Raw genomic sequence first — 27,261 nt, forward strand, 5'->3', positions numbered from 1 at the left:
TAAAGATAAACGTAGGTGTTTATGATTGCAATAAGACCTTAAACGGACAGACTGGAGTACTGAAATCATCTGGAAATCTATTAATAATTAAAATAGAAAGTAATTAGTGAAGATATCCGGTGTTCTGTCGAAGTCTGATCCCTCTATGTGTTTCTTGTAGCGTTTTCATTACGTTACGTTTATAATTTATTTAGAAAGATTTTAGATTTGAATGGGTTATACTAAAAAAGTAATAATATCACCATTTATTAAGTATTTCATATTTTTCCGTTTTCTATTATTTCTTTTTACCTTATATCTTGTCTTCTTCCTCTTTGTTCTAAAATGATTATGTTTACATACTTAATAAATATATTAATATAGCACACACACATGATGTAAAGTGTTATTAATTTATAAACAGGCCTATACAAATTAATTTGTATGTTAACATAATAGTTTTATAATAGTTTTAGAACAAACACATAGGCTATAAATATAAGGAAGAAATAGAAAACAGGAAAATTATGAAATATTTAATAAATGGTACACTGTTAGACTTAACTGTAATTTCTAAAGTTACTTACCAGAAAATGCCCAGTAAAATACCATCATTTTCTTTTCCAGTTCATTACTGTAATATGCATTGCATTATGGGTATTAACATTTAATTTACAGTGATTTACTGTATATTTTGCGTTAGACTGCTGTAAAGCAACAGCAGTAGTGCTACTTTAGTTGAATAAAATAGTGTTATAAAAACACAGTTTAATGCTAAAACACTTTACACCGCTACTGCAGAGCAGACCCCGGATTTCCACCAACTGCGGAGTGGCTGCAGATCGACTTCACTGTGTTACGGCTCCGCACTCCGCCAATACCCACCAGTTCCGTATATGTTGCAGAGCGGCTGCGTGCTGAAGTGACGAGGACCCATGAGGTCTCGCAAATTCACGTGATGATCGCACGATATCTAGTTCTGTCTCCGCCCATTATGACGTTATTAAATTATAAAGTTTTGCTGGACCAGCCCAAATCACAACATGAGATCTCGCGAATTCAGGTATGATCACGCGATATAGTCATGGCTCCGCCCTGCGGAGCTGTCCGTCATCCGTCCAAAATAGAAGCTCTGTGTATTTGTTCCGGAGGGCTGCGGATGGCCGGAGCTGTGACGGATTCGGAACGCAGTCAGTGGAAACACACATTGACTTGAATGGAAACCGGTTGACTCCGCCGCTGCTCTGCAGCGGATACGCAGCCGTTCCGCAGTCGATGGAAATCCGGGGTGACACTTTCTGCCACCAGTTGGGCTCCGCCCACAAAAAACTTCATCTCTGTTTGCAAACATGCAAATGGTCTATACAGACACAACACAGTCTAGAAAAATCCCAAAAAGAGGCATCTCTGAATTATATTTTACATATAGACCGTTTCAGCAGTAACAACAAAAACAAGCGGTTGTCGTGTTCCGCACGTAACTTCCGGTAAACTCTGCGAAGAATAAATAACAACAAAGTTCTTTAAATGTAGTTTATTTATATAACAAGCAAAAAACAACACATAGATTACATAGGAAACCAAAAAAATTTTTATTTTCGACGAGGCATTTGTTCAAGAGATCAGTTTAGCAACTAGTCAGACCATTAAAAAAAACGAAACCGGAAGTAAAGTTCGGATCCAGACGTGTATTGCGTCCGATGAAACCGTCTATAAGAGGACATTTGAGCATGACGCAGCCTGAGTCTGCATTGTTTAACTTGGAGATCAAAGCAAACAATGATTAAAAGAAAAATTTAAGCCGTTTCAAGATCATCACATTCCTATTTGTGATTTATTATAAACCAATTACAGTATAGTAAAAAAACAAATCAGTTAAACGAAGTGTCTGGTGACAGTAGGGAGGCTAAGGTTGTCGCTTTTGCATCCATAAATATTTAACGCATCTTTACCATACCCTTATAAGATGGAGGCAATCAAAATAAATTTGTATTCGGAAACGTGTTATTTATCAAAGATAAGTAATCACTTTGTAAACATCTTAACAAAGGCAGGCAGTACTATAATGCAGTACTATCCAGTCCTCCCCTCTTTATTATGAATAAAGATCTTCAGATAGTTGTCTGTGCGACTGCATGTGTCTACGATTAGGGGGAACCCAAATCCAAACAACAAATACACACACAACCCTAGAGATACCAGCGTCCAAACGCGTAGATTAAAACGACTGCCTTTTTTGGCGTAACCACGTACTTAAATTGGATGAATGTTACAAGCACAAAAAGACATTAGAAAATAGTCCTTATCTCGGACTGAATGGGAGGCTATTGTGTTCGCACAAAGAGAACTCTGCTGTTGACTGGTTGGCTGTAATTATACAATTCTGTTATATTTAAAGGCGTGTGTGCTAATAAAAACACAAGAACAAAACCGGTGAGAGTAAAGACAGAAATAGCCCATTTTCTCTGTTGTAAAAGACACAATATTAACCATGTAAATTACGGGCGGTATATCTGGATATGTGAGAAAATGCTGTTATTAATATTAAGACGACTACATCTGTATCAGCTAAAAATATATTTAACTAACATTTGTGTTAAGGGAATAAAAGCGTATTTTTGTTTTAATATAACAGCATTGCATGTCTCCATGTCTCTATAAATCTTTTAAGGTTTGATATGAAATAACTTTGATTTATTTCCTCAAAACGGCACATAGAAATCAACCTCATTTTGAGCTCAATCTAAAGAGACTTTAAAATCAGATTAGTGGCTTTTTTATTCTGACAAAGCATAAAATGAATAAAAGATCCAGGGAAACTAAAGGAAGAGAGGCACTTACCTCCTCACGTAACTTTATCAACTGCCACGTGAAGGCAAAAAAACAGAAAGAGAGAGAGGGAGGGAAGAGAGAATGAGAGAGATAGATAAAAAGCAGAAACATGGCAGGAAGCAGATCAGTCATGCGGCTTGGTGCAGAATTAACCTTGACGATTTATCTGTTTGCATGTTTAGCATTTAGAAATCACAGACAAACACATTAAAAGAAGCTAAACACGAGACTCGTACCGACTTTTTTGAACAAACCAAGATCAAGTTCTCGGGCTGTCACATTAAACAAAGACTGGGAATGGATTTCTCAACTCACGACGTCTAAACTATCATCATCAAGGAAAGGAAGGAGACAAACAGTCACATCACAGCACTTGATATGGCATGAGGGGGAAAAATACCAGCATTTGAGTCGGTACAGTAGGATAATACAGATTGGGTACAGTAGCTTTGAGGATTTAGGCTCCTTAACAACAACTCGGCAGGATTCCTACTTGTCTGCAAAATGACACCAGACAATACATCCTAATAACTAAAAACACAATGTACTGTACTGTATAACAATAGAATAGACACTTTATATTATGCAGTAGACCCGCCATGAGAGACCGATACATAAACATAAAGCCAAGCGAGTGCATCTTATTACAGCTTACAATGGAATAAAAAAATAGTATGCATGCCTTATTAATTTTTAATGAAAGGGAATTACAAATTAAAACAAGTATAACTGAAAATACACGACTTGCTGTGCCCATCGCAGCCCTTGAAAGTGCCTACTATAATTTAAACTTAATCAAGTAAGCATTTAAAAGTGTCTCTTCACTACAGCCTGCGTGTTAAAAAAGCATCGTAAGCAAGGGTTGAGTTGCTTATCGTGAACAAGAGGAGGGGAAGACAAGTTTCATAATTTGTGAGCCGTTGCAGGTGATTTTTTTAATCTCCATTTCTTACGAAAGATTAAAGGTTAGCAGATCTAAAGGGAAGCTCTGGGCCATTATTAAAGCCCTCTTATCTGTTTTTTGTGGGTTGGTCATTTTGAATTTCTCTATTTTTGAATCATTCGCTATCGTATCAGAAAGAGGCCGATCTTGGATCATAAATTATCAACTTGATACCCGACTAAAAAGGAAAGATGGGCGTGATGTTAAATTGTGGTGGCAGTCGTTGGGGACATCAGTTTCTCCCATAGGCCATGGATTCATAACAAAGCTATTTTAGTTGCTTATCATTGTGTCAGTCATGGTGGAAAATTATTATTTTATATATATATAGAAATTATTAGGAAACAGCTAATATGATTAAATATTGCTAAGATATAACAATTTATCACAATATAATGTACTGAATAAAAAAAAAGGAATTATTTAAATAAAAAAATATTTTATTATTTTTACAGATAGCTGAAAGGAAGTCCGATGCACATTTATTAAAAAAACTATAAAAAGTTAAATTAATTAAAATAATGTTGAAAAAATTGGCATTTTCTTAAGAATTCACTTTTGCAAAAAAGTTCCCTGTTAGCTTCGAATATCTTAAGAAATAAAACCTGATAAAAGAAGTAGGCCAGGGACACAAGAGGTAGCCTTTCAAATGTTGCCTGCATTATTTAAAAGGGCAAAGTTTATGAACACACTATAGAAGTGGCTATTTAGGTTTGGTGGGAGCGCACCTGATCTAAACGCAGCCCCACAGCCTCAATGAAGACCAAACAAACCTTGTTCTTACATATTTGTGCTGCTTGAACGATTGTCTATTCACACCGAGGATTTACCAACAGATTTTGGGATGGCCGTTGCGCTATTCAGGTTCTTTGTTTTTGTCTTTAAACCACAAAACCCATCTTGTTGCTTTACCTGAATTCTCTAGCGTTTCACGGCTAACGGTGAAAAAAGCCGTACGCGGGTAATTCCGTGAAATTGTGTAATTGCGTTTTGATGAACTCCTTTGCTTTTTACACGTGAGCTGTAATACGAAAATGCGCTGCTGCAATTTTTCTGTTATGATAATCAGCGGATTTTCAAACAAAGATTTTTTTCCCCAATACTGAACTCGATGCAAGTGCTAATCTGCTTCCTTTGTAGCCGGAAAAACTGGTCCGCACCGCCTTAAACCTGCACAATCTCTTGTGGCCATGCCTTCTGCCGTGTCTGAAATCGAAACTATTCTCGTGCGAATAAAATGTGTGTGCGTTCTCGCAAGTATGTGTGTGGTAGAAAAACGTGTCTGTTTTTAGAGAAAAGGGTAGGGGGAGGGATGTCGAAGAAAAGAGTGCAATGGTAGAGCACCTTATTATAAAAAAAGAACGATAGCGCCAATTCGGTCTCTGTCCGCATACAGATAACGAATAAATGCCGAACTCTATTAAATCGTCCTTTAGCTATTATCGTCAGGCCAACACGCTATTTTCAGAACTCCCTATTTACTTTGCTATAAATCCTCGCCATGTAACGAACAGATTTGTGACTGGTAATGATCTGCTCTGCCAGGGCTATATGAAATGATCCTGACCTCTTTTAGATCGTAAGGAATTAAATTGACCAGCTCACCCCAGTCAGCACCCCCCCAACACATCTCTTCCTCTTCGCTCTATCGCTCAATAAAAAACCCTAAAGTTACAACCACTCGACTCACAGCAAGTCTTGTGTTCGCCTAAAAAAAGTTTAATTCAGGTTTTATTTATTAATAGGAATTAAGTAAACACCTGAGGTATGCTGGAAGGAAACTGGGAGCATCCTTTCTGTATGTAAAACATACATATATGTTTGCATAAAACTGATTAACAAATGTTCATTAACGAACATTTACCAAAAATATATGTCTTTTTTTCTAACAGTCATGTATAGTATTCTTGTTTTTGACTGATTTAAAAGAGGATTTTAATATTGCAGATGACAGCGTGGAAAAGTCAACTGAGTCTGCGGCAGTAAATGCAATAGCATCCCAGTGCACTTCATTTATTTACCAGATCAATGGTGGCAATCTAACATAAAACAAATCTCTTGTTATTAATCAAGTTATCTTTCAGTGTTTAGAAAAAAAATTACTTCTAGAAAAAAAATGCAATCCTTTTAAACCATTGTTATTATAACTAAAGTGAACAAAGTAGCAAAGCCTGCATCTTAAAAATGTATATCAAATGAGCTATTGTGGCTTTCGCTCTGATTCACAATTATTTTTGATAAAAGACGCTGTCATTGAATACAGTTTGAAGACCGATTCAAGTAATATAATTTGTCACAAACTGATTATTTTAAAGAAAGGAGTCATTGAAAAAAAATAACAAAAGTGAATTTAAAATTATCCTTCTTTTGGCGAGTATTCGCTGTGGCTTTGACAGCTCAAAGGACGCTTTGACTATTAGTATCATTTGCTTTTTTGGGGTGCTACAATTGGTACGAATATGCACATCTTTCACAGCTAAGTGTACATGCAGTTCAGTATGTTTGTAAGATGTGTGGCAGTAGGGTCATCTGAAAAATTATATGCAAAACAAAAACTAAACAAAAATAAATAAATAATAAAAAGGAACCAAAACAAGTTTTATAGCTATAAAAAGCACTGTTGAAGATGTTATTTCAGTGTCTGCTTAAGAACCAGTTTAAATCCCAGTTTAGACTATTTATGTATGATGTATTGTATATGTATAGCAGTACAGCAGAACAAATACAAATAATTTTTTTTAAAAGCATGTGGCTAAGATTAATATTTTTTCTCTAATCGGGTCGAATATGTAGATCTGACATATCCAGGCTTAGAACAAATACATTCACAACAAACTTTTTTTTCATTCACTCATTTAAGATAACATCCAATTTGGTGCATGGAGTGACATCTTGATATACGTTTTCTTATTTACATCTCCCCCTCCTCTGTTTAAGCAGCTACGAAGCAGCAGTTTTTGGCATGTGAGGTCATCTTCAGAAGAATAAATACCCAGGCGGATGGTGAACAGCTGGGAGAAAGAGGGAATTTACCCCAATCTGGTGCTGCCCAGACGCTGGTTAGAGCCTAAAGCCCATTCAGCGTTGGGCAGCTTTGCATTAAACAGTATTGCTTCTGCATGACTGGGTGCCAATGCCTGCCTCTCTTTGCCCCTCGTGGCCCTGACCCGTCCTCACCCCGAGCAGCCACCCGCACTGGGAAAGCACAGCCCCTGATTAACATCCTACCTGAGTCTCCGAGGAGCCTCCATCCTCCCCCAGGAGCTCGTTCCGCACCTCATCACTGTAGGCAATACGTGACCTTTTCTGCAATGGGAAGAGGTTGAGAGAGAGAGAAGGAAAAGATAGAGAGAAAACATACTTTAGTTCACTTGACTTAAAATATAACAGACATTTCTAAAGCACGAGAGCCCCCTGTTGGATCGGCAAATGCAACAAAAATACTTCCACCTGTAGTGTGTGCTTCACGGAGTGAGTGTGTGTGTGTGTGTTTGTCGAGAATAGAGAGAGTGAATCTATGTGTAATCTAGTTGGTGTAGACACTGTGGCTTGAGTGAACCGGAGCCATTGGATGTAATAGGAAAAGCCCCCCTTCCACTTAAATAAATAAAAAGTGTAGAATGGAGGACCATAGTACAAGACAGAGGCAGGGAGCGTATTAGGAAAGTATCAGTTGTCAGAGGGAAATGTGTTCTGGGGGCTGTCACTGCTGTCAGTCCTGTAGTCTGGCAGACCCTGTGATAATACCGAGCCAGGAAGCTAGACACAGAATAATTCATCACCCGGGTCGACGCGATTGGCGTGCCATCAGATTTAGGCTTGTTCCTTCTTCTCTCCTCCACAACGCAGTGGGGAAAAAGAATGCCATGTCCAAAAAAGAAACACACACACATACCCAACACTTCACAGAGTGCCACCTCCAATTCTGCGTGAGCCGAAGCTGAGTGTGGCATGTTTACAAACACACCCGACCTCTTCAAATACCCTCCAAACTAAACGCATACTGGCGGTGCGAGAAAAAACACACACAGAGAGATAGCGTTTACCAGCAGCCCTTTGCTCCTTTCGCTTCCTGTGGGCTGGCACTTTTTTTGGGACAACACCACCTATGGGAAAACTAAACAGCTAATAAGTGCTATTTAAGAACGGCATTTTGTGATGCAACGCTGTGTCACATTTTCTGAGAGAATGTTAAAGAATACTACAATGTACTACAAATAAAAGTGCACTTGCTCAAGTTTGTCTTGCAAACTTTAAGGTCACATCTAATGCTTTGAAGATCTAAAACAAATTTATTGAGATGCTAATTTACTTTATATTAAATGCAGAAATATTTAACTTTTCTCTGCCAATTAAAGGGGCCATGGCATGAAAATCAGACTTTTTCCAAGTGCTATGATTGTGTCCCCAGTGCTTCTATCAACCTAGAAAATGTGAAAAAGATCAACCCAGTAACTTAGTTTTGGTAAACAATTCTCTACAAGCACATGAAAAAATAGGTTGTTGAAATTTGGCTTTTATTATAATAATACCACCCCTTAATCTGCACTATCCAACCACAGCACTGCCATTTAGTGCAGAGAAAAGCACAATTGAGTTTTAATTTCAACAAACCACCATTATTGTGAGTGTTTGAATTTCATCAGCTCATTTGCATTTTAAAGGACACACCCAAAATGGCACATTTTAGCTCACACCTACAAAGTGGCAATTTTAACATGTTATAATAAATTATTTATATGGTATTTTGAGCTGAAACTTCACATTTGTGCTCTGGGGACACTAAAGATTTATTTGACATCTTAAAAAAGTCTTGTGCCATGGCCCATTTAAGAGAAAACGCTTCCCTGCCAATGACGAGTTTTTCTGGCAATCCGTATTTCCGCTATTATCCACCAGGTGGTGTTTTTACCCAACTTATAAAACCCGGAAGTATTTCCTTAGGGCAACAGTTCAAACTCCGTGTATGTTTTGAGGATCGCTCTGAATCTGATCTTTATCAAAAGTCCTTCACAAAAATGCAATTATCTCAGCTTTTTTCACAAAATTTGGCATTTTTGAAGAAACCTATATTTGAGATTTGATAAAGAGAGAACAAATGAAGGTAGGATTAAACTTTTTTTTTAAAGCAGAGGGTCTGTTCTTTCATTTAATATATTGCATGTTTATATATTTAGAGTAAAAACATTTTCTGGAAGGCAGTAAACTTTTGTGAAAATCATAAAAAATGCTGGCGTTGGCTGGGAACTTTTTTTTAAAACATTGGTGGGGAAAGAGTTAATAATAAATAATAAAATAATATTATTTTAACGGTAACACAAACAAGGTTGTATTTCTTTTATTTTTTTCTATAATTACTTAATGTATTAGCTTACATATACAAACATTTACTGCTACAATACAAAAAATTATTTTCAAAAAAAATTTATTTGTACTTTTGTCTTGTTTTCAGTAATATAAATATCTAAAAACTATCTAAAAATTCTTAAATTAAGATGCCTTTTCTTGATGAGCAAAACGACTCAAGAAAATATGTCTAGTTTTTAGACCAAAAATATCAAATTTAAAACATTTTGTGCATAAAACAAAGAAAAAAAAATCTGCCAATGGGGTAAGCAAAAAAATCTTAAACATTTTTCTTAAACACTAAATTCAAGAAAAAATTGCTTACCACATTGGCAGATTTTTTTCTTGTTTTATGCACAACATCACTTAAATTTGATATTTTTGGTCTAAAAACAAGACTTATTTTCTTGGGTCGTTTTGGTCATCAGGAAAAGCATCTTAAATTTAAGAAATTTTAGATATTTTTTACTGAAAACAAGACAAAAAAAATATTTTCCCTTGAAAATAATTTTTTGCAGTGTAAAGCATTTATTCATCTTAATTCATGTTAATTTCAGCATTTACTAAGACATTTTTAATATCAAAACCTGTATCTGTTAACATTAGTTTCATAACATTAACAAAGATTAGTAAATGTTAATAAACTATTGCTCATAGTTAGTTTATGCTAGCGAATGCATTTACTATTGTTAACAAATGCACCCTTATTTTAAAGTGTTACCAAATATAGGAACACAAAATAAACAAACAAAAAAAATCTGTTTCAAATCCTACATAAAATAATTTCTGATTAAACCGATCAGAAATCCCTAGCATCTGTTTGCACATTTTCAAATTATTTACACACGAGAATCATAAACAAAGCGTATCTTGTGATGAAAAACACACCCACATGTTCCACCTTAGTCAAGTTTCATCTTAAAGAACAGCACGGTAACTTTGGGGAACGTAGGCATGTTCATAATTGAGAAAGGAAGCCTTGGAGATGCCTTTTTTGAATGCACACACAATCTTCTTCAAACCCTATTTTTGTTTCAGTCTTCTTCTAAATAGCTGTTTGTTGTCGCTGAGAGCATCAACCACTTTCGTGCTGTAACCTTTGAGTGCCGCTTGCACAAAAAGAATGGCAAATGCAGCCTTAAGTCTTCGGAGGGGAAAACTAGCGATAGAAACAAAGACAGACGCCTCTCCCAGCCCGTTTACACCATTTTGCAACTCCCCCTGCAGTAAAACAAGCCTCATACTGATTATTCTCTCTTCATCCGCCGCTATAGCACAGCAGCTGGGCAATATTGACTGCTTAACCCTGGGAAATACTTTGATTAGCACTCTGCATTGGATAAGTCAAGTTATAGGTTATTAAAATAATTTATTTTGCTACTATTTTGATAAAGACAGGCTATTTATTCGGATCATTGGAGTACTGCATATTTAATTATGACCAATGTTGACCTAAATTGATTGAGGTTTGGAATAAGATTAAAGTCGTAAAAAATCATTATAATATAGTTATATCTTCACTGTTAAAAAAAAATCAGATTTTTCAACTTATGGTACAGTGAACTCAAATATAAATACTGAACCAAGACATAAAAACACAAAGAGGCTTTGTAATCTAAAAAAGAACAAGCGCTTTAACAAGTATACCTGATTGCTACAGAAAAAGATTTGAAAGGTCTTTGTCTTGTCACTTGTTTTAATCTTGGGTGAGAATTTTGCTTCTATTCCCGGAAGCAAAAGGAAAAAGATCTGCCTTAACTTTATGCAAAGATGAGGTCTGGTCTGACTGCTTTTAAAAGAGACATGTTTCATCAAAACTGAGATGGAGGTTTTGTGTCCTGTCAAAAATTTGCGCTATATGTCTGTTAACATGATTTACAATACAAAACAAGAGTTGATGGTAACACTTTACAATAAAGTTGCATTTGTTAAAATAAACTAACAATAAGCAATGCCGTTTCTCAGCATTTATTTGTTTTTGTTAATGTTAGTTAATGCCAATACAATTGTTCATGTTAGTTCAATGTGCATTAACTAATGTTAAAAGTCACAACTTTTGATATATTAATAATGTATTAGTAAATGTTGAAAGTAACATAAACAAAAATTAATAGATGCTGTATTATTCATTGTTTGTTCATGCTAATGCATTAACAAATATTAATAAATATTGTAAAGTGTTATAGATTTGTTAAAAATCAAATTAATGCACTAAATGCATGTGCATTTTCCATGCTTAACTTTTTTTTTAATCAGCCAAGCAATATACATAAATTCTATATTTAGCAGACAAGAAAATTACATTCCTCCATGAAGATTTGAAATATCCTAAAATATTAAATGATGTCTAAAAGTAACAAATAAGCAATTAAATAAATATAAGTTGCTAAATAAATCTCCCCCAACATTATGTTATGTTATTGTGTTATATGTTTCTATTAAGTTGTGTTTTGCATGAATAAAGGAAGGAAAATCATTCTAACCTTTTGCTCTGAAAGCTGAAAATGTCAAAGAGAGAGAGAAATGTTAGAAATAATTAACCTAAAAAAAACGTATTATATATTGTATCTCTTATTGTTTATCTTTATTATCACATTTTTTTCCTACACGCTGACAGCAAACAGCAACACAAGGACGCAAATAATCATGGAAAGTGAATGGCTGTAAAAGTAAACAGTTCATTAGATCGGCATTAAAAGGCATAAAAATACCCAGGGGCAGAGTTTAATGAGAAGCCCTGAAGTGACATTGCCAAAGCTTTTTCCTTCACTTTTCCACTCGGAAACCACACGACTGGTGGCAAACCGTGAAGAGTAATTAATGATATTTAATTTATAAAGTGTGTTTCATTAAGTATTTTTCACCAGTGGGAAATGTCTGGCCAGTTCTGATTTCGAGTTAATAGGACTTTAGTCAAACGCAATGTGCCTGCCTCAAATTGCCATTTAACCTTTTCTTTCTGTCGCTAATAATCTCCTGAAAATGGAGGTTCAAGTAAGAAAAGATAAAAAATAAGAATGAAGAAAAACACTTCACAATGATGATTACGTTTACAAGTAAAAGCGAATAAGACTAACAATGAAATCAAGAAAAGTAATTGTAATGCATTGTGTACTTTTCATGATGTGTGTTTCTGTGATGCAATGTAAAAATATTTTGCATCAAGCATGTAAATGGTGGTCAAAGCGTCATGTGTTTTTCGATTGTATCGGGTCTAGAGTAAAATGCTGTATTGGATGAAGAAAGCAAAGACCTTTTCAAGCATGCTGCAGTATCACAACAGTATTAAATAATGCATTTCATCCTAGCAGGGGTCTAAAACCATCCGCAAGGAGAAAGAATACTACACACTCACACACACACACACACACACACAGACAGGATGCTATGCATGCACACACATATTGTAATATTGCATCCTCTTTTAACATCTAGAAAATAAATTACACAATCAAGCTAGCCCCTTTTTTTGCGTGCTTGATATGTTATCAGATAAAGAAGACGGTAATGGCTGTCGCTGGAAAGTCTTTACGTCCATGTGATTTATCCTTTAGTAATATCAAATCTGCCTGTTGTTAAAAAGAAAACCCGTGCGTGCTGGTGATAGATGGACAATCGTCTGTGTGAGTGAGTGTGGCTTTGTGCATTTCGGCCTGACATTTATGTTAGTCACTTGGAGTACAATTGCAGGAGCAGCATGGTGTCTCTCATTAACCCACCAGTTGGTGATGTGTGCCTTTCATTCACCAAGCACTGTGTTTGAAAACAAAACAAAGCATGAAGAATATGGAACCAATTGAAGCCACAGAGATTATAAATCGCATAGATTTTGCTATTGTATTCAAATTTAAATAGACTATTTAATTGCTACATATATATATATATATTGTGAAATGAATCCTTTAATCATATGAAGAGTTTCGTTGCAAAACGAGATAAATCCATTTTTAACATTTTTGTCAAAACATGTTTATTATTATGTTATGGTGTAATTATTTTGTTTTATGGTGCTACTTAGCTGTATTTTTTCACTTATGAAGGTTTAAATCAAAACAAACCAGCTGCAGTTGCATTGATATTAATTGGAATGCACAACCAAAAAACGAGATTTCTGAACAATTAAAAAAACGGTGGTTATCTCGTTTTGCAACGAAACTCTTCATAATGGTTGGGTAAAATATACAAACCCAACCAATGGGTTTAAATTAACCAATCCTGGGATGTTTTAACCCATGGATGGGTCAAATATGGACATTTGTAGGTTAATTTAACCCACATTTTACCCAACCATGGCTTGAAACAATAAAATGAGAACAAAAACTTGAAAATAAACAGCTAATAAAGTGAAAGAAAAATCTTTTTTGTCTTTTAGTTTTGATAAAAATAAATATGTAAACGAAAAATATTGAAATAATTCAACACAGCTATTGATATTTCAGTCAATGTTGTGCTTAAAACACCAAATTCAGTCAATAAACATAATGACCCAGCCCACGTACGGAGAGCGAGAGAAAAACGATTGCGAATGAACTCTCAACAAAAGAGCAAATTCAACCAGCTTTGATTGAAGAAACGGCATATACATCTTGAAGGCCGGGGAGTCGCTGCGAATGGTTATTTCTTTAAGGCATGAGAGCCGATTAAACCCAATATTAAAATATGGAAGCACTTCTAATGAAAAATCAAAGCCGGTTTCTCTGGCTGCTGCGGTTTTGCTCACATTAATGCTGGGTTGGGAACGGGGCCGGCGCGGGCACTGGTAGAGCAGACCCCGGCTAGGCAAGAGTGAGGAAATCAATAGAGAAGAGCCGATGGGGAGGGAGACTGCCGGCGCTGGCAGGACCGGGCCGGCTCCCATCACAGCGCTCTCCTCTGGCGTGCAGTGGGGAATGAAACGGGCCTCTCCGGGTCAGCACCAGAGAAAAGGTGAGATTAGAGGAAATGGAAGAGGGATTTCTCAGACACAAGATACCTGGCGAGCCAGGGACCAATCGCCTATTAGCCCATGGCTACCTACATATGGTTCACCGAACCCTGTGCAGAAAATAACTTTTTTATTGTCTTTCTTCACCTTCCTCGAAATCTCTCGCATCAAACTCTCACGTTCTGGAAAAACAAAAGGTTTTGACCTAAGTTCATGCCATATTTAGTATCCAATGCCTGTTCTGGATGTTTCATCTATAAATACTTCTATACAACCAGTCATAAAGTAATCTGAGCTTATATGCTATTATTGTGCTTGAATGCATGCGGGAATGAATGGCTACATGTTGAATACCGCCTTGCTCGGTTTCTCCCTCTTCTCCCGGCAACGCGACTATTGTCTGAGATGAATGCTCACGTCATTAGCATAAAAATACCCAAACACACATAGTAGCTTAACCACATCATTAATTCTATACATGTATGTATATTTGCCGCTCCCCTGTGTGCACCAAATTCAAATGTAGATTTAAACAAAGACCCCATCCACAATTATAATGAAGTGCAGGCCTGTGAAATCAACTGCAGCTATTCCTTACAATACAGCACAAGACGGAAGTTCAAGACAAGATATTTATCCTGTGGCCTCTGCTGATCCTTTCTGTAGCCAGTTCTCTCAGTTTGAGACAGACTATTTCGAAAATCAGCATCGTGTTATTTTTGCATAACAATTAAAATGGAGATATTAAATAAAACAATAACTATTAATTTAGCAAAGTTAACTGATAATATGCATATTAATATAAGGAAAAGACTTACAAAAATGTAGAAACTGGACTTTCAGAAAACCAAATAACACAACATGTATTTTTTAGTTATAGAATATTTAATAACAAAATTAATTAAGTAATTATGTAAGGTAAAAAAAATAATTTGACAGTATTTTATCATATATCATTATATTTTATCATATTTACAATACATTTTTTATGTCAAACCTATATATTTAAATCTATATCATACCAGGTCAAATGATCAAAAAGGCATTATCCTAAAGCAGAATTAATTGTCCCTGCAACATGCAAGAAATTCAAAACACATACATCAAAAATATTAGTTTTATATTACACAATCAAAAATTTAATATATATTTAAACATATTAATATAAAATATTTAATTAAAGGGTAGGAAAAAGAATTTAGCAAAAACACGGTTGCTAACTGCCTCCCCCACCCCTAAAATCTATAATATAATTTATTATATTATATTATATTATATTATATTATATTATATTATATTATATTTTTCAGATGTACCTTGTGAAGTAAAGTTAGTTTTTACCCCAAGTTTTTAGATTTTTCACCCCAAACTATTTCCAGCCAAAATGGTCCCAAAGATCTTATGACACAGGCAAAAATAACTTACACATTTAAATAAAAAATACTGCGCTATTAAGGGCCAGTTGATGTCTGTCTCAGACGTCAAAGTTTTCTCTCTCTAGTTGGGACATGCATTTTAAAAGAGAAGGAAAAAACAACCCAATGATTCATAATACATTCCATAAATACTTTATGATTTTTCATACTTAAGCTGGTCTGGCAAATCAAAAAATTTTTGTCACCCTTTTTCGTTCTGAATGTCAGTTCGTCATTTTCCGGGGGTGTCACATGTCACTTTCACTTTGCAGTAGCGATAGGAACAGGCCGAGAGAGGAGACAGCTCCGTTCCCTATGATTATCCGGCAACTCTCAAACGCACACACACACATTGTTTGCCCTAAAACTAAAAGGCTCGGCTCTACCTGATCGGTGTCATGAACAATGTGATGGAGACAAATAGCAGATTATACACTGACTGTGAAATAGGTCAAATAACCATTACACCACCAACAAATGCAAATGTATCAATTACATAATTACAATATTCATGCTTGGATAAGGTTTTGTAGTTAGCTAGTTGAAACTTTATAGCATCCAGAACATTCCTTAAAAACTGCACCTTTATCCGCTTGTTAAGACATGAGGAAAGGATTTGTTTCCGGGTCCATACTCATTTCAACACAGGATTTTGACAGCCGTTTATCGGGACTATTTATCATATTACACATTTAAGCGAACATTTTATAAACTCACACTGACACAGCAGTCTCCAGGCTCACAGAATTACCACCAGCAATATATTAATAATTTGTAAAAATAAAAATTCATGTCCATGAGTCCATGTCTGGTCATCTCCATTTTTTTTAAAAAAGATAAAATTTGGACCTGCATGGTGTTTTTGTAGTTATGATACAAGTGTATATTAGCGTGATTTTGGACCTGGAAGTGCAGCATGACGCCTATGGGGCAAGCATGCAGTGGCTGCCATAGACTTCCATTGTAAGTTTACATTTAGCTGCGGCTTTTATCCGCTAAGAAAATTACAGAGGTGATGTCTCATGAAAATCAACACAATTTGAGAAATAACGGTTTCTCAGCGAATAAAAGTCATCTACAGCACAAAAAGACAGTCCTAGATTTCTAGTTTGAATGAAAGCATCCATATCTTATTAAGCACATGGACTCTTCATTCCCAGCTACGGAGGCTTGATTTTCTCCTTCGTGTGACACAGTCCTTCACCTCATCATAGTCCCATCACTGCGATTACAGCACGCGTCACAGCACTGATCTCTGGAAAGCCACACAATCCCATCTCTGAGCACCAACCAATCCGCAGAGCAAAACTCCACAACAGAGGAGTTCAAAAGATGGAGTTTGTTCCTTCTTAAATCCATGTCAGAAAAAGAATCCCATCAATCCGAGAGTTTTTCATAATAAACATAGAATACAGTTTGTGATCAAGAAATGTAATTGGTCAACAAATCATAAAAGGCTAATCGTCTTATCTACCTACTTAGCGCACTAAAACAATCAAACAAGTTTCCAGGGTGAATATTTGGTTCTTGGGTGAAGTATGTCTGCCATGGTTCTCATTTGTTAAAGCTGCTGTAATAATAGATGACTTTGGTGGTATAACTAGGATTCAGAGTAACAAGTTTTCAGCTTTGATTCTGAGAGATTCAAAGGTCTTATGCTGTGCATGTAAAACTTGATATAGCACACTAAAAACTGCAACAAGTCTACAGATGAGACGCACTCGACGATTAAAAGTAAACTTGGGAAAGTACACCAAAGTTGGAGTACTGGAGACATGGATTTCATCAAAATGATTGACAAACCTGCATATTCAGTTTACTTATCTGACAAAACCCCTGAAGGGATTTAATAATCTGTACGAAGATTTGCAAAATCCTTGACCTGGACCTTGACTTGTAATTCTGTAAAAATGCAACTGTCATTATAAGTCTCTAAACTGTATTAATTTACTCTTGTGAGACGGTCTGGAAATGCAAATTAAATTTAAAACTGAGAAGTTGCCAAGAATCTGACATATTCAACAACAGGACAAATTTTACAGTGCTCCTATAGCTCAGCAGCGCTAAAGGTCATGGGTTCGATCCCAGAGAACACACTGATAAAAAAAAGGATATCCTTACCAGTTGCTTGGAAGCCAAATGCATAAAAGTAAATGTTTTATAGCCTTCACAACTGGGTCACATTTTACATGCAAAAACAGTAACATTTTTGTCATTCACGTATTCATGCTTAATATTCGGTACACTCTTAGAACGGATGTGTTAAAACATCACATTAGGGTTGATTCTGGGACAACACACTAAATGCGTTGTCCCAGAATCCACTCATCTGTGTGTTATTATTGAAACAACATAACTTGTGTTTTATTTTAACACAAAATCATCACAAAATAACACATAATGTGTTAAAATTACACATAAGGTGTAAAAAGATGTGAAAAAAATAACGCCTTCCATAAATTTTTATCACATTTTGATAGTCGTATTCATGTTGCATATGATATTGGCCACGGTATTTCTTTTACAAAATGTATCAACATTATACCTACACAAAGCTTTTCCAATATGTGCACTAAAATCTAGATATAAAGATATTATGCCACCAGACCAGAGAAGACTTTACACACGTTTTTAGTAAACACAGTATTTCTTAAAGGTATTTTGTGCTTCTTGAAAAATGAAATTAATATAAAAGATAATATATTGACCCTGTGCCAACTTATGATAATAAAAGAATTTGAGCATGGCAACTCTATATTTATTATTATTATTATTATTATTATTATTATTATGAAAAGCAGTGGTAGGTCAGTCCTTGCCACAATGTCAAAAATATCTAACAGATATACAGACAGAGTCTGCTTCTACATATCACTGAGATTACATAAAGCTCAGATTTTTGAAACTTTGTGAAATTTTGTGAAACATTATGAAACATGATAATTATTTCACATAAATATCATTACAATATATATTTGATTTCTACTTTAATATATTAACAAACGTTTTCTACAAAATTCTTCTACGAAAGTGTGGCAAGAAATATTTTCTATAAACATAGCCTGACTAAAATCCTGATGATATAAAAATCTAACGTACAGTACCCTCCATAAGTATTTTGTACAATAAAGGCAAAATTGCTCTGCTGTGGAGTTAAGAAATGTTTAAAAGGTGAATATGAGACAGAAGTACAGAATGTCACATTTGAAGTTTGAACATACAACAGAAACAACACATTTGGATTTTAATTCTTAGCCTGAATTTAATGTGAGCATATTGAGACTATTGTCTGACACAGCTCATGTTAAGTGATGAGCTGTGTCCTGATGCATTAATTGTTTAAACATAAAAGGAAAGTATGTGTAGTATCAGTTTGATTCATTGCTTCCATTGAGTCTTGCATTTGGTGACAACACATAAAAAGTCAGAATAAAAGGTCGTTATTCTTTGTTGGTAAAGCATGTATGTGTAAAAAAATAATAAAATGTAATATTCTGTATTTTGCCTCATATTCACCTTGCAGAGCAATTAATTTTTTTCTGACCCCAAAACTTGTCATATCCTATGACAAATGTATGTTATATTATAAGAATATAGCTTACAATGGTTAAAATACTATGCACTACAGAACAGCTGGCGTTTGTGAGTAAAAAAGCTGGAAAGAACTGCACCGGATGGTCTATCTAAATGCGCTTCTTGCCATCAAAGGGGGCAAACAAGTCACCCCACCACCCCAATCACCAGGATATTCAGTGTGTTTAATCTCAGAGTTTCTCAATATAAAGCAATCAAAAGAAGCTGTTAAGATCCAAGCCAGCTGATAGTCTATCTATATTTAGAAAACCGTCTTTGATTAGCAATTGCATTTAAGAGGAGAGAAGCAGCCAGATAGCTTAACCAATGTCGCCATCTGTTGTTCACTAAGGGATATGTGTCACAATTCTGTAGGGTTTATGCATCTTGTCTAACTTGGCAAAAATCAACGCTGGATTGAATTTCGAATAATTAATTAAACAGTTTTCTATACAAAAATAAATTCACGTTTACAGATACATTAATGCTGCTGTGAAGTTATCCCAAAAAGGAATGCATGAGACATTTCCTGCTAAACTAAGTAAGGAATGGGAAAGAAACCATTTTTGCATGTTTTATCTAAATCACTTTGTAATGTAGGTCAACATCAATTTGATAGCCAAACATGGATCATTCTGGTAAAGCTATTTGGCTTTATTTGAATCTATAAAGGAAATATCAGAGGATAAATTGTACCAGTTCCTATTAAAGATGTAAGGTCTGTTTATCCAGTTGTGTCATTAAATTACTGTACTCTTTGGCTAAATCACAAAAAGGCATGTCACTCTGGTTCCCGACTTTTACCAAATCAAACAAAATCGTCTTTTCATGTTTAAAGAGCGTGTGCTCTTTTATTTAGCGTTTTTGCCTTTTTTGCTAATACAAGGCCTCCGTGGGGTTTCCTGGCTTTAAGACCCAGTGCCCCCATTATCAAAATGAAGCCATCATGAAACGAGAATACCTTCAGGATGTCCTTCTGATATCTGACTATTTTCTACTGAAAAATGGCAGGGTTAAAGGGTCGACTGGTCCCCGTCTGCTACTGAACAGGAGGCTTAGTCTGGCGAGTAGGATGGAGTGAAGACTTCAAACCGCGGGTGAGCGGGTGAGTGCGAGAGGGGGTAAAGACACAGAAGCTCCAGGGAGGCCAGAGGAGGAGAAGGGCAGGACGAGGCCTTGATTTCCCGTGGAAGCACAACAAAGCCTGCGTTTTTTCCGAGAAAGCAGCGATGGCCCCTCTCCCTGACACCTCTTAGAAGCGTGCCTGTGTGCTCACGTTGCGCGGCGGAGAGGATAAGCCATCCGCGCTAAAGCATTTGGCACTTCTGAGAAGCCAGCTGAATCTCCCGGCTTTAGGACAAGTTTCTGGGGTTTGTTATCACCGGAGGCTTCAGGGGGATCTGTTCTTCAAATGCACGTAAACTCAAAGCTTTGAGAAGAAATGGCTTTCAATCAGAACAATTACTACCTCACCCTGAAAACACAGACAAGAGCGTGTGGTCCCATCTGACAAAAAGGAATAGCAGTGGATTTGTTTTTTAGTTTGTTTTCATTTATTAATTTAACTGTATACTTTTTTAATGTTTTCAGCGTTTTTGAATGTTAAATTTAGTTATACAATTAATATAAAAATAAATTCTGTTTTATAAAAGCCCTTAAGATACCAGAAAAAACTGTACCTGTTCTGTCCCTGGGGCTGTACTCTCATAGGTTCATTTAAATATATTAAATATATATTTTTATATAAATATATTAAATATATCATTTAAGAATATTAAAGGAAAAATATTATACCTTAAGTACCAATTGTGTACCTTAAGGAAAAATCTTGTACTGTTAAATTTAAGGGATACAAAACAGTTAACTGTACCTTTAATGGTACACAATACACACTCAGAAATAAAGGTACAAAAGCTGTCATTTGGACAGTACCCTTTATATATATATACATTTGATACAAATATGTACCTTTGGAGGTACTAATATACTTTTTTTAGGAACAAAGTTGTAGTTTTTGAAAGGGCGGGGTTTCCCGCAGCACTTTGCAGTTTGGGCGGCCCGCCTAAGCTGGGAAACCCTACCGCCTTAACTATGTCGCCCAAAAAAAAGGCTGTCAAGTGCATCTCGGAGAATAGCGCAGATGCACTTCACACGCGTACCACACGGCCGAAATGAGAGAAAGACGTGGTCCGTCACTGTTTGGAGGATAGCCATTTGCAACCTGATCTCACAAAGTTCCGTGGGATAGCCACAGAATTTTTTGCACATTTTTCCGTGGCATACTCACGGATCTCCCCATTTTTCCGTGGCCCTGCTACGGACTGTCTTTTTCCGTGGCATTCTCAAGGATTGGTTACTCAACTGCTTTTTACTATTTTCAAACAATTTTCGCGTCGGTTTAGGTTTAGATTTGGTGTTTGCGTTATTATGTCACTTTAACTATTGGTTTATACTATTATTTCTGATTTATTCTTTTATAATTTCTAAACTTTAAACAATTGTCGCCTGGCATTGGGGTTAGAGTTGGGTTTGGGTAGGGATGTCATGTCATGTAAATCTAACCCTAAACCGAAGCGAAATGGTAAGAAAATAGGACAAAACAGTTGAGTAACCAATCCGTGAGAATGCCACGGAAAAAGACAGTCCGTAGCAGGGCCACGGAAAAATGCGGAGATCCGCGAGAATGCCACGGAAAAATTTGCAAAAAATTCTGTGACTATCCCACAGAAATTCGTGAGATCAGGCTGCCATTTGATAAAACGCGTGTCCGTAAGAACTGTAAGTGGACTTGTTTTGGGTTTATTTAAGCCTGTTATTGTATTAGTCTACAGTTCTTGCAAATTTAAAGTAAGTTAGCTGGTGATTTTGTTGTTTGAGCAACCTGCTAGCTAGGTTGCCAAGCCTGTTGATTCAATATAATTGGTAAGCCGCTTGCTCACGTAATTTATGTGCAGTCTTTAAGATAATGTAATTGATAGTGGGAAATAATCAGTTTTTACAATCTCTTAAAAACATTTAATTCATTAATAGGGGTGTCAACAATAATAGATTACATCGCAATGCGCGCATGCAAGATTCAGCATCGATGCAGCAAAGTGCCATAATCGATTATGTCACTGTTTATTTTCTGAGCTCGAGTGGACAATAAAGTTGTGAAGTTTCAATTACTTCCGAGGGCATAACAACAACAATGAAGATGGCTGAGGCGGAGAGAGATGACAGTGATAGACGGGTAAATAAAAACGCACCCTTTTCCATGGAAAGTGGACACATGGGCACATTTCGGATTCTACGAAGTTAATGGGAAACTAGACAAGACTTACACTGTGTGTAAATGCTCATCTCAGGTATATAATTGTCATTGTCTTAAAGCTGCTAAGAATCGAATTGAATTGAATCGTTACCTGGTGAATCATAATTGAATCGAATTGTGAGGGCAGTGCCAATGCACACCCCTATTCATTAATAATCAACACAAAAAAAAGATTCATTCAATTTACTCAATTTTTTTAAGGTAAGTGGTTGCAATAAATTTATTTAAGCTACATTTAAACAAAAAAAATTTGAAGTACAAAACAAAACAAAAAACTTTTGTATCTTCAGTAAATTGAATATATCGTTTTGTTCAGTGTTGTATGTGTTAATTTTCTGTCATAGTTCAAAATTAAGTTTTATTTGAGTGTTTTTAATAAATATATTTTCATTTTCATTATGACGAGTACGCCCCGCCCCTTTGATTGCCACGCCCCCGGCCCAGCCGACCGGCCCAACCCTACCACCTTAACTAACACATTTTCTGTGAGAAACCCTAAAGGGTACAATCCCAGTGACAGCTTTTGTATCTTTATTTCTGAGAGTGTATAAAGCAATAAACTAAATGTAGGCTTACATGCAACATTTTGGATATCCATTTGGATATGCTTCAAAGGAAGCAAGGACATCATCAACGTTACAGATTTGCTTATTTGTTTAATGACTTTTGCACTGCTACTTCAATGCTTAACTAAGCCACAGAAGGCTGGAAACAGAAAAAACATTCAAGTTTTTCTACATTTTTGAATTTTATACATTACATTTTATATGGCTGTTATTCAATGTGGACGTGACTTTGCACTGTATACGAGAATAAGGTGAAAGGCAGAGAAATACAGCTATGAAGGCTTTCACAGCGGGTGTTAATTGCATGATAATTAAGCACAGCAACAGTCAAGCAGGAGAAGCTAAAGATTAATCACGGGCCAATTAAATGCACACGGTGAGGAATGTGAGACCTCTCCGAGACGAAAGATCTCCACTGTGATCTGAGCTATCAGCACAGCACCACAACATCAGATCATTGGCAAAAGATCCTTTTCAAAAAATCTCCTCATTTACGTCAGCCTTTCTTGAAACTTTGTGGATGCCGTAGCCACCTGGTAATTGATATCAAGAGCACCTTGCATAAGGTGCAGGTGCAGAGTTTGAAAGCAGGGACTTCAGATGAAGAGAAATGCCGTGTGCTGACATTTCAAATGGATTGCAAAAACCACTTATCTTATTTCTACAGAGTTAAAACTATGAAACATGTTACTCAAACTCGGCGAAATTCACAGAAACAAAAGCGTGTTTTATACAACACGGATTGCAGAATTATATTAGTCTCAAAAAACTCAACACAAAGCAAGGCTGAGAATATCAAAACACAAAAACACAAAGTTTGTTTATTGCGTTTGACTTGCAACAGTAGGTGTATACGACCACCTCAGAGAAAACAGAATAGGCCTATTATTATAAAGGAGTAAAAAGAACGCAGAAAGGGCAGTAAAACAAGCTGATGTAAAACCAGCAAAGAAAAAATTTGGCTTCAGAGGAAAAACATCTCATTAAGTTTTGATGTGTGTGGGGTGGATTCTTCATGGGCAGGTAAGAGTAATGAATAACTTAACAAGGACAGAACAGAGGCCCACCCTCCTTGACCCAAGCGCCGGTTTCAAAAATACACACTGAATTAACCACAGAGGAAATCTGGATGACCTTCTATGTTGTTAAAGTTGGAGAGCTACGTTTCAGACTTGTATGTGTATGTGCTTACAAGAGAAACAAAAGAGCGAGTGAAACTATGCATCAGTTAAACATGATGAGTTAAAGTGGACTTCAATACTCACAAAATCTTTCTCAAGTTTTTCCATTTCTTGCTTGTAGCTCTTCAGACGGCTGTTGTACATGCCTCTGCTTTGAATGGGGATCTCTCGAACCTCCAGGTCCATCTGCTCCAACTACAAACAGCAGTTACATTCATTATTAGGAAATAAACAGACCAACAACTATTATCAGTAATGCTTTTGTTTTTTTTATACATGCTCTGTTATCATTTTATGTTAAAGGGGACATTTCACAAGACTTTTTTAACATGTCAAATAAATCTTTGGTGTCTCCAGAGTACGTATGTGAAGTTTAAGATCAAAATACCATATAGATTAATTATGATAGCATGTTAAAATTGCCACTTTGTAGGTGTGAGTAACAATGTGTCCTTTAAAATGCAAATGAGCTGATCTCTGCACTAAATGGCAGTGTCGTGGTTGGATAGTGCAGATTAAGGGGCGGAATTATCCCCTTCTGACATCACAGGGGAGCCAAATTTCAATTACCTATTTTTTCACACACTTGCAGAGAATGGTTTACCAAAAATAAGTTACTGGGTTGATCTTTTTCACATGTTCTAGGTTGATAGAAGCACTGGGGACACAATTATTGCATTTAAACATAGAAAAAGTCAGATTTTCATGATGTGTCCCCTTTAAAAAATGTGTCCCATTTTCAAAAAAAATTTATTCTGTCAAAACAAATGAAGATATTTTGAAATGTTAAATAAGCAAAGAGATTTAGGACACCATTTACTTTCATAGAGCTGCATAACAACATAAAAGTTTTTGTTTTTACATCATATATGTGTGTGTATTGTGTAAAATCAGTATGTATGTATAAATACACACACATGCATGTATATAGACCGTTTCATCGGACGCACGTGCGGTGACGCGATACGCGTCTGGTCTGACCTTTGCTTCCGGTTTCAGTTTTTTAAGGGTCTGACTATTTACTAAACTGAACTCTTGAACAAATACCTAGTCGAAAAAAACAAATGTTTTGGTTTCCTAGGTAACCTACGTGTTTTTTATTGTTATATAAATAAACTACGTTTAAAGTACTTTGTTGTATTTATTCTTAGCAGAGTTTACCGAAAGTTACGTGTAGACCACGGACGCCGCTTGTTTATGTTGTTACTGCTGAAACCGTGTATATTTAAGAAATATTTAAATGTGTATATACATTTTTATATTTATATATAATTTATGTTTATATATAAATATAAACACTTAATATATACACATATATATTTTTATTATACATGCATGTGTATGCATTCATATACAGGGAGTGCAGAATTATTAGGCAAGTTGTATTTTTGAGGATTACTTTTGTTATTGTACAACTACAGTGCTCTTGGTCAATTCAAAATGTTAACAAACCCTCAAACCTGAACATTTAAGTAGTAAAAGTGAAATTTTGGCTTTATTAAGAGAATATTTCTATGTACATCATTATTAGGCAACTATTAGTGTGCAGAATTATTAGGCAACTAAATGAAAAACAAAGATTTTACCATCTCACTTGTTTTTTTTTTCAACTGTTAAAGTGAGAATAATAAACAAACTCTACATTTACAAAAAAAATTAATAAAACAATAAAAAATAAAAAAAGATATAGACTCAGTGACCAGTATAGCGACCCTTCTTTTCGATAACAGTCACAAGCCTTCCATTCACGGATTCAGTCCGTTTCTTGATCTGGTCTGAACCAACATTTTGTGCAGACGCAACCACAGCCTCCCGGACGCTGTTCAGGGAGGTGTGCGGTTTGCCTTCACTGGGGGTGTCCTGTTTAGGAGGGGATCAAGGGGTCTCAGTGGGGTTTGAGTCGGGTGAAGAAGGGGGCCATGTCATTCGTTTTTCATCTCTAGGGCCTTTGCTGGCCAGCCATGCAGTGGAGTACTTGTGATGTATGTGATGGAGCGTTGTCTTGCAAAATAATCAGTCTTCTTGAAAGATGCAGACTTTTTCCTGTACCACTGCTTGAAGAAAGGGCCCTCCACATTACCGGCAGGCAGGCACAGACATGTATTATTAAACATGAGCTTGTTGTACCTTTTTAGGTTTAAAATGGAAATAAAAAACAACTCTCAGACCTACTGCCAATTTTTAGAAGACACTTTCTTCAAGCAGTGGTACAGGAAAAAATCTGCATCTTTCAATAAGACTTTTTTGTGCAGGGCAACGCTTCAGCACATGCATCAAAGTACTCAACTGAGTGGCTGGCCAGTAAAGGCCTTAAAGGTGAAAAACTAATGAAGTGGCCCCTTCTTCGCCTGACTTAAACCCTATTGAGACCTTTTGATCCCTTCTTAAGCAGGACATTTTCAGTGAAGGTAAACCGTACACCTCTCTGGGCAGTGTCTGGGAGGCTGTGGTTGCGTCTGCACAAAATGTTGGCCCAGACCAGATCAAGAAACCGACCGAATCCGCGAATGGAAGGCCTGTGACCGCCATCGAAAAGAAGAGCGGCCACACTGGTCACCGAGTCCATATCTTTTTTTATTTTTTATTGTTTTATAATTTTTTTTTGTAAATTTAGAGTTTGTTTATTATTCTCACTTTAACAGGCGAAAAAAAACAAGTGAGATGGTAAAATCTTTGTTTTTCATTTAGTTGCCTAATAATTCTGCACACTAATAGTTGCCTAATAATGATGTACATAGAAATATTTTCTTAATAAAGCCAAAATTTCACTTTTACTACTTAAATGTTCAGGTTTGAGGGTTTGTTAACATTTTGAATTGACCAAGAGCACTGTAGTTGTACAATAACAAAAGTAATCCTCAAAAATACAACTTGCCTAATAATTCTGCACTCCCTGTATGCATAATTATTATACACAGTACACACACATATATGAACTTTTTTCTGCAAATGATTAGTTGCGATTGGTTGTTATGCAGCCATATTAGATAGTATTATTTTTCCTATGGAAATCAGTGGTGCTACAGATCTGCTTGGTTTCAAAATTTAAACAATTTGAGTACTTCAATATAATATATATTAAACATAATTTTTTGTCATAATTTCCCTTATCCCACTGAAAGAATTTTCTTTTTTTAATCAAATTTATTAAATCCCCTAATATTTTATGTAATAACACATCTAAATTAC

General features: G+C 35.9%; 1 protein-coding gene across 4 annotated transcripts in view; it reads right to left on the reverse strand.

The window, feature by feature from the left end:
* vti1a (vesicle transport through interaction with t-SNAREs 1A) overlaps window positions 1-27,261 on the reverse strand; it is a 164,111-nt gene that overhangs the window by 126,588 nt on the left and 10,262 nt on the right. For 2 of the 4 annotated variants that reach the window (XM_055176519.2, XM_055176517.2), the window contains exons 3-5: window positions 24,157-24,267; window positions 6,983-7,060; window positions 2,821-2,841 (exon numbers count right to left, since the gene is read on the reverse strand). In XM_055176519.2, coding sequence (XP_055032494.1) covers window positions 2,821-2,841; window positions 6,983-7,060; window positions 24,157-24,267 — 210 coding nt within the window. The remainder of the gene's footprint in view (window positions 1-2,820; window positions 2,842-6,982; window positions 7,061-24,156; window positions 24,268-27,261) is intronic. The other 2 variants (XM_055176520.2, XM_055176518.2) reach the window with 1 other exon arrangement.

Source organism: Misgurnus anguillicaudatus, chromosome 4 (genome assembly GCF_027580225.2).
Source record: "Misgurnus anguillicaudatus chromosome 4, ASM2758022v2, whole genome shotgun sequence".
NCBI classification, from domain to species: Eukaryota; Metazoa; Chordata; class Actinopteri; order Cypriniformes; family Cobitidae; genus Misgurnus; species Misgurnus anguillicaudatus.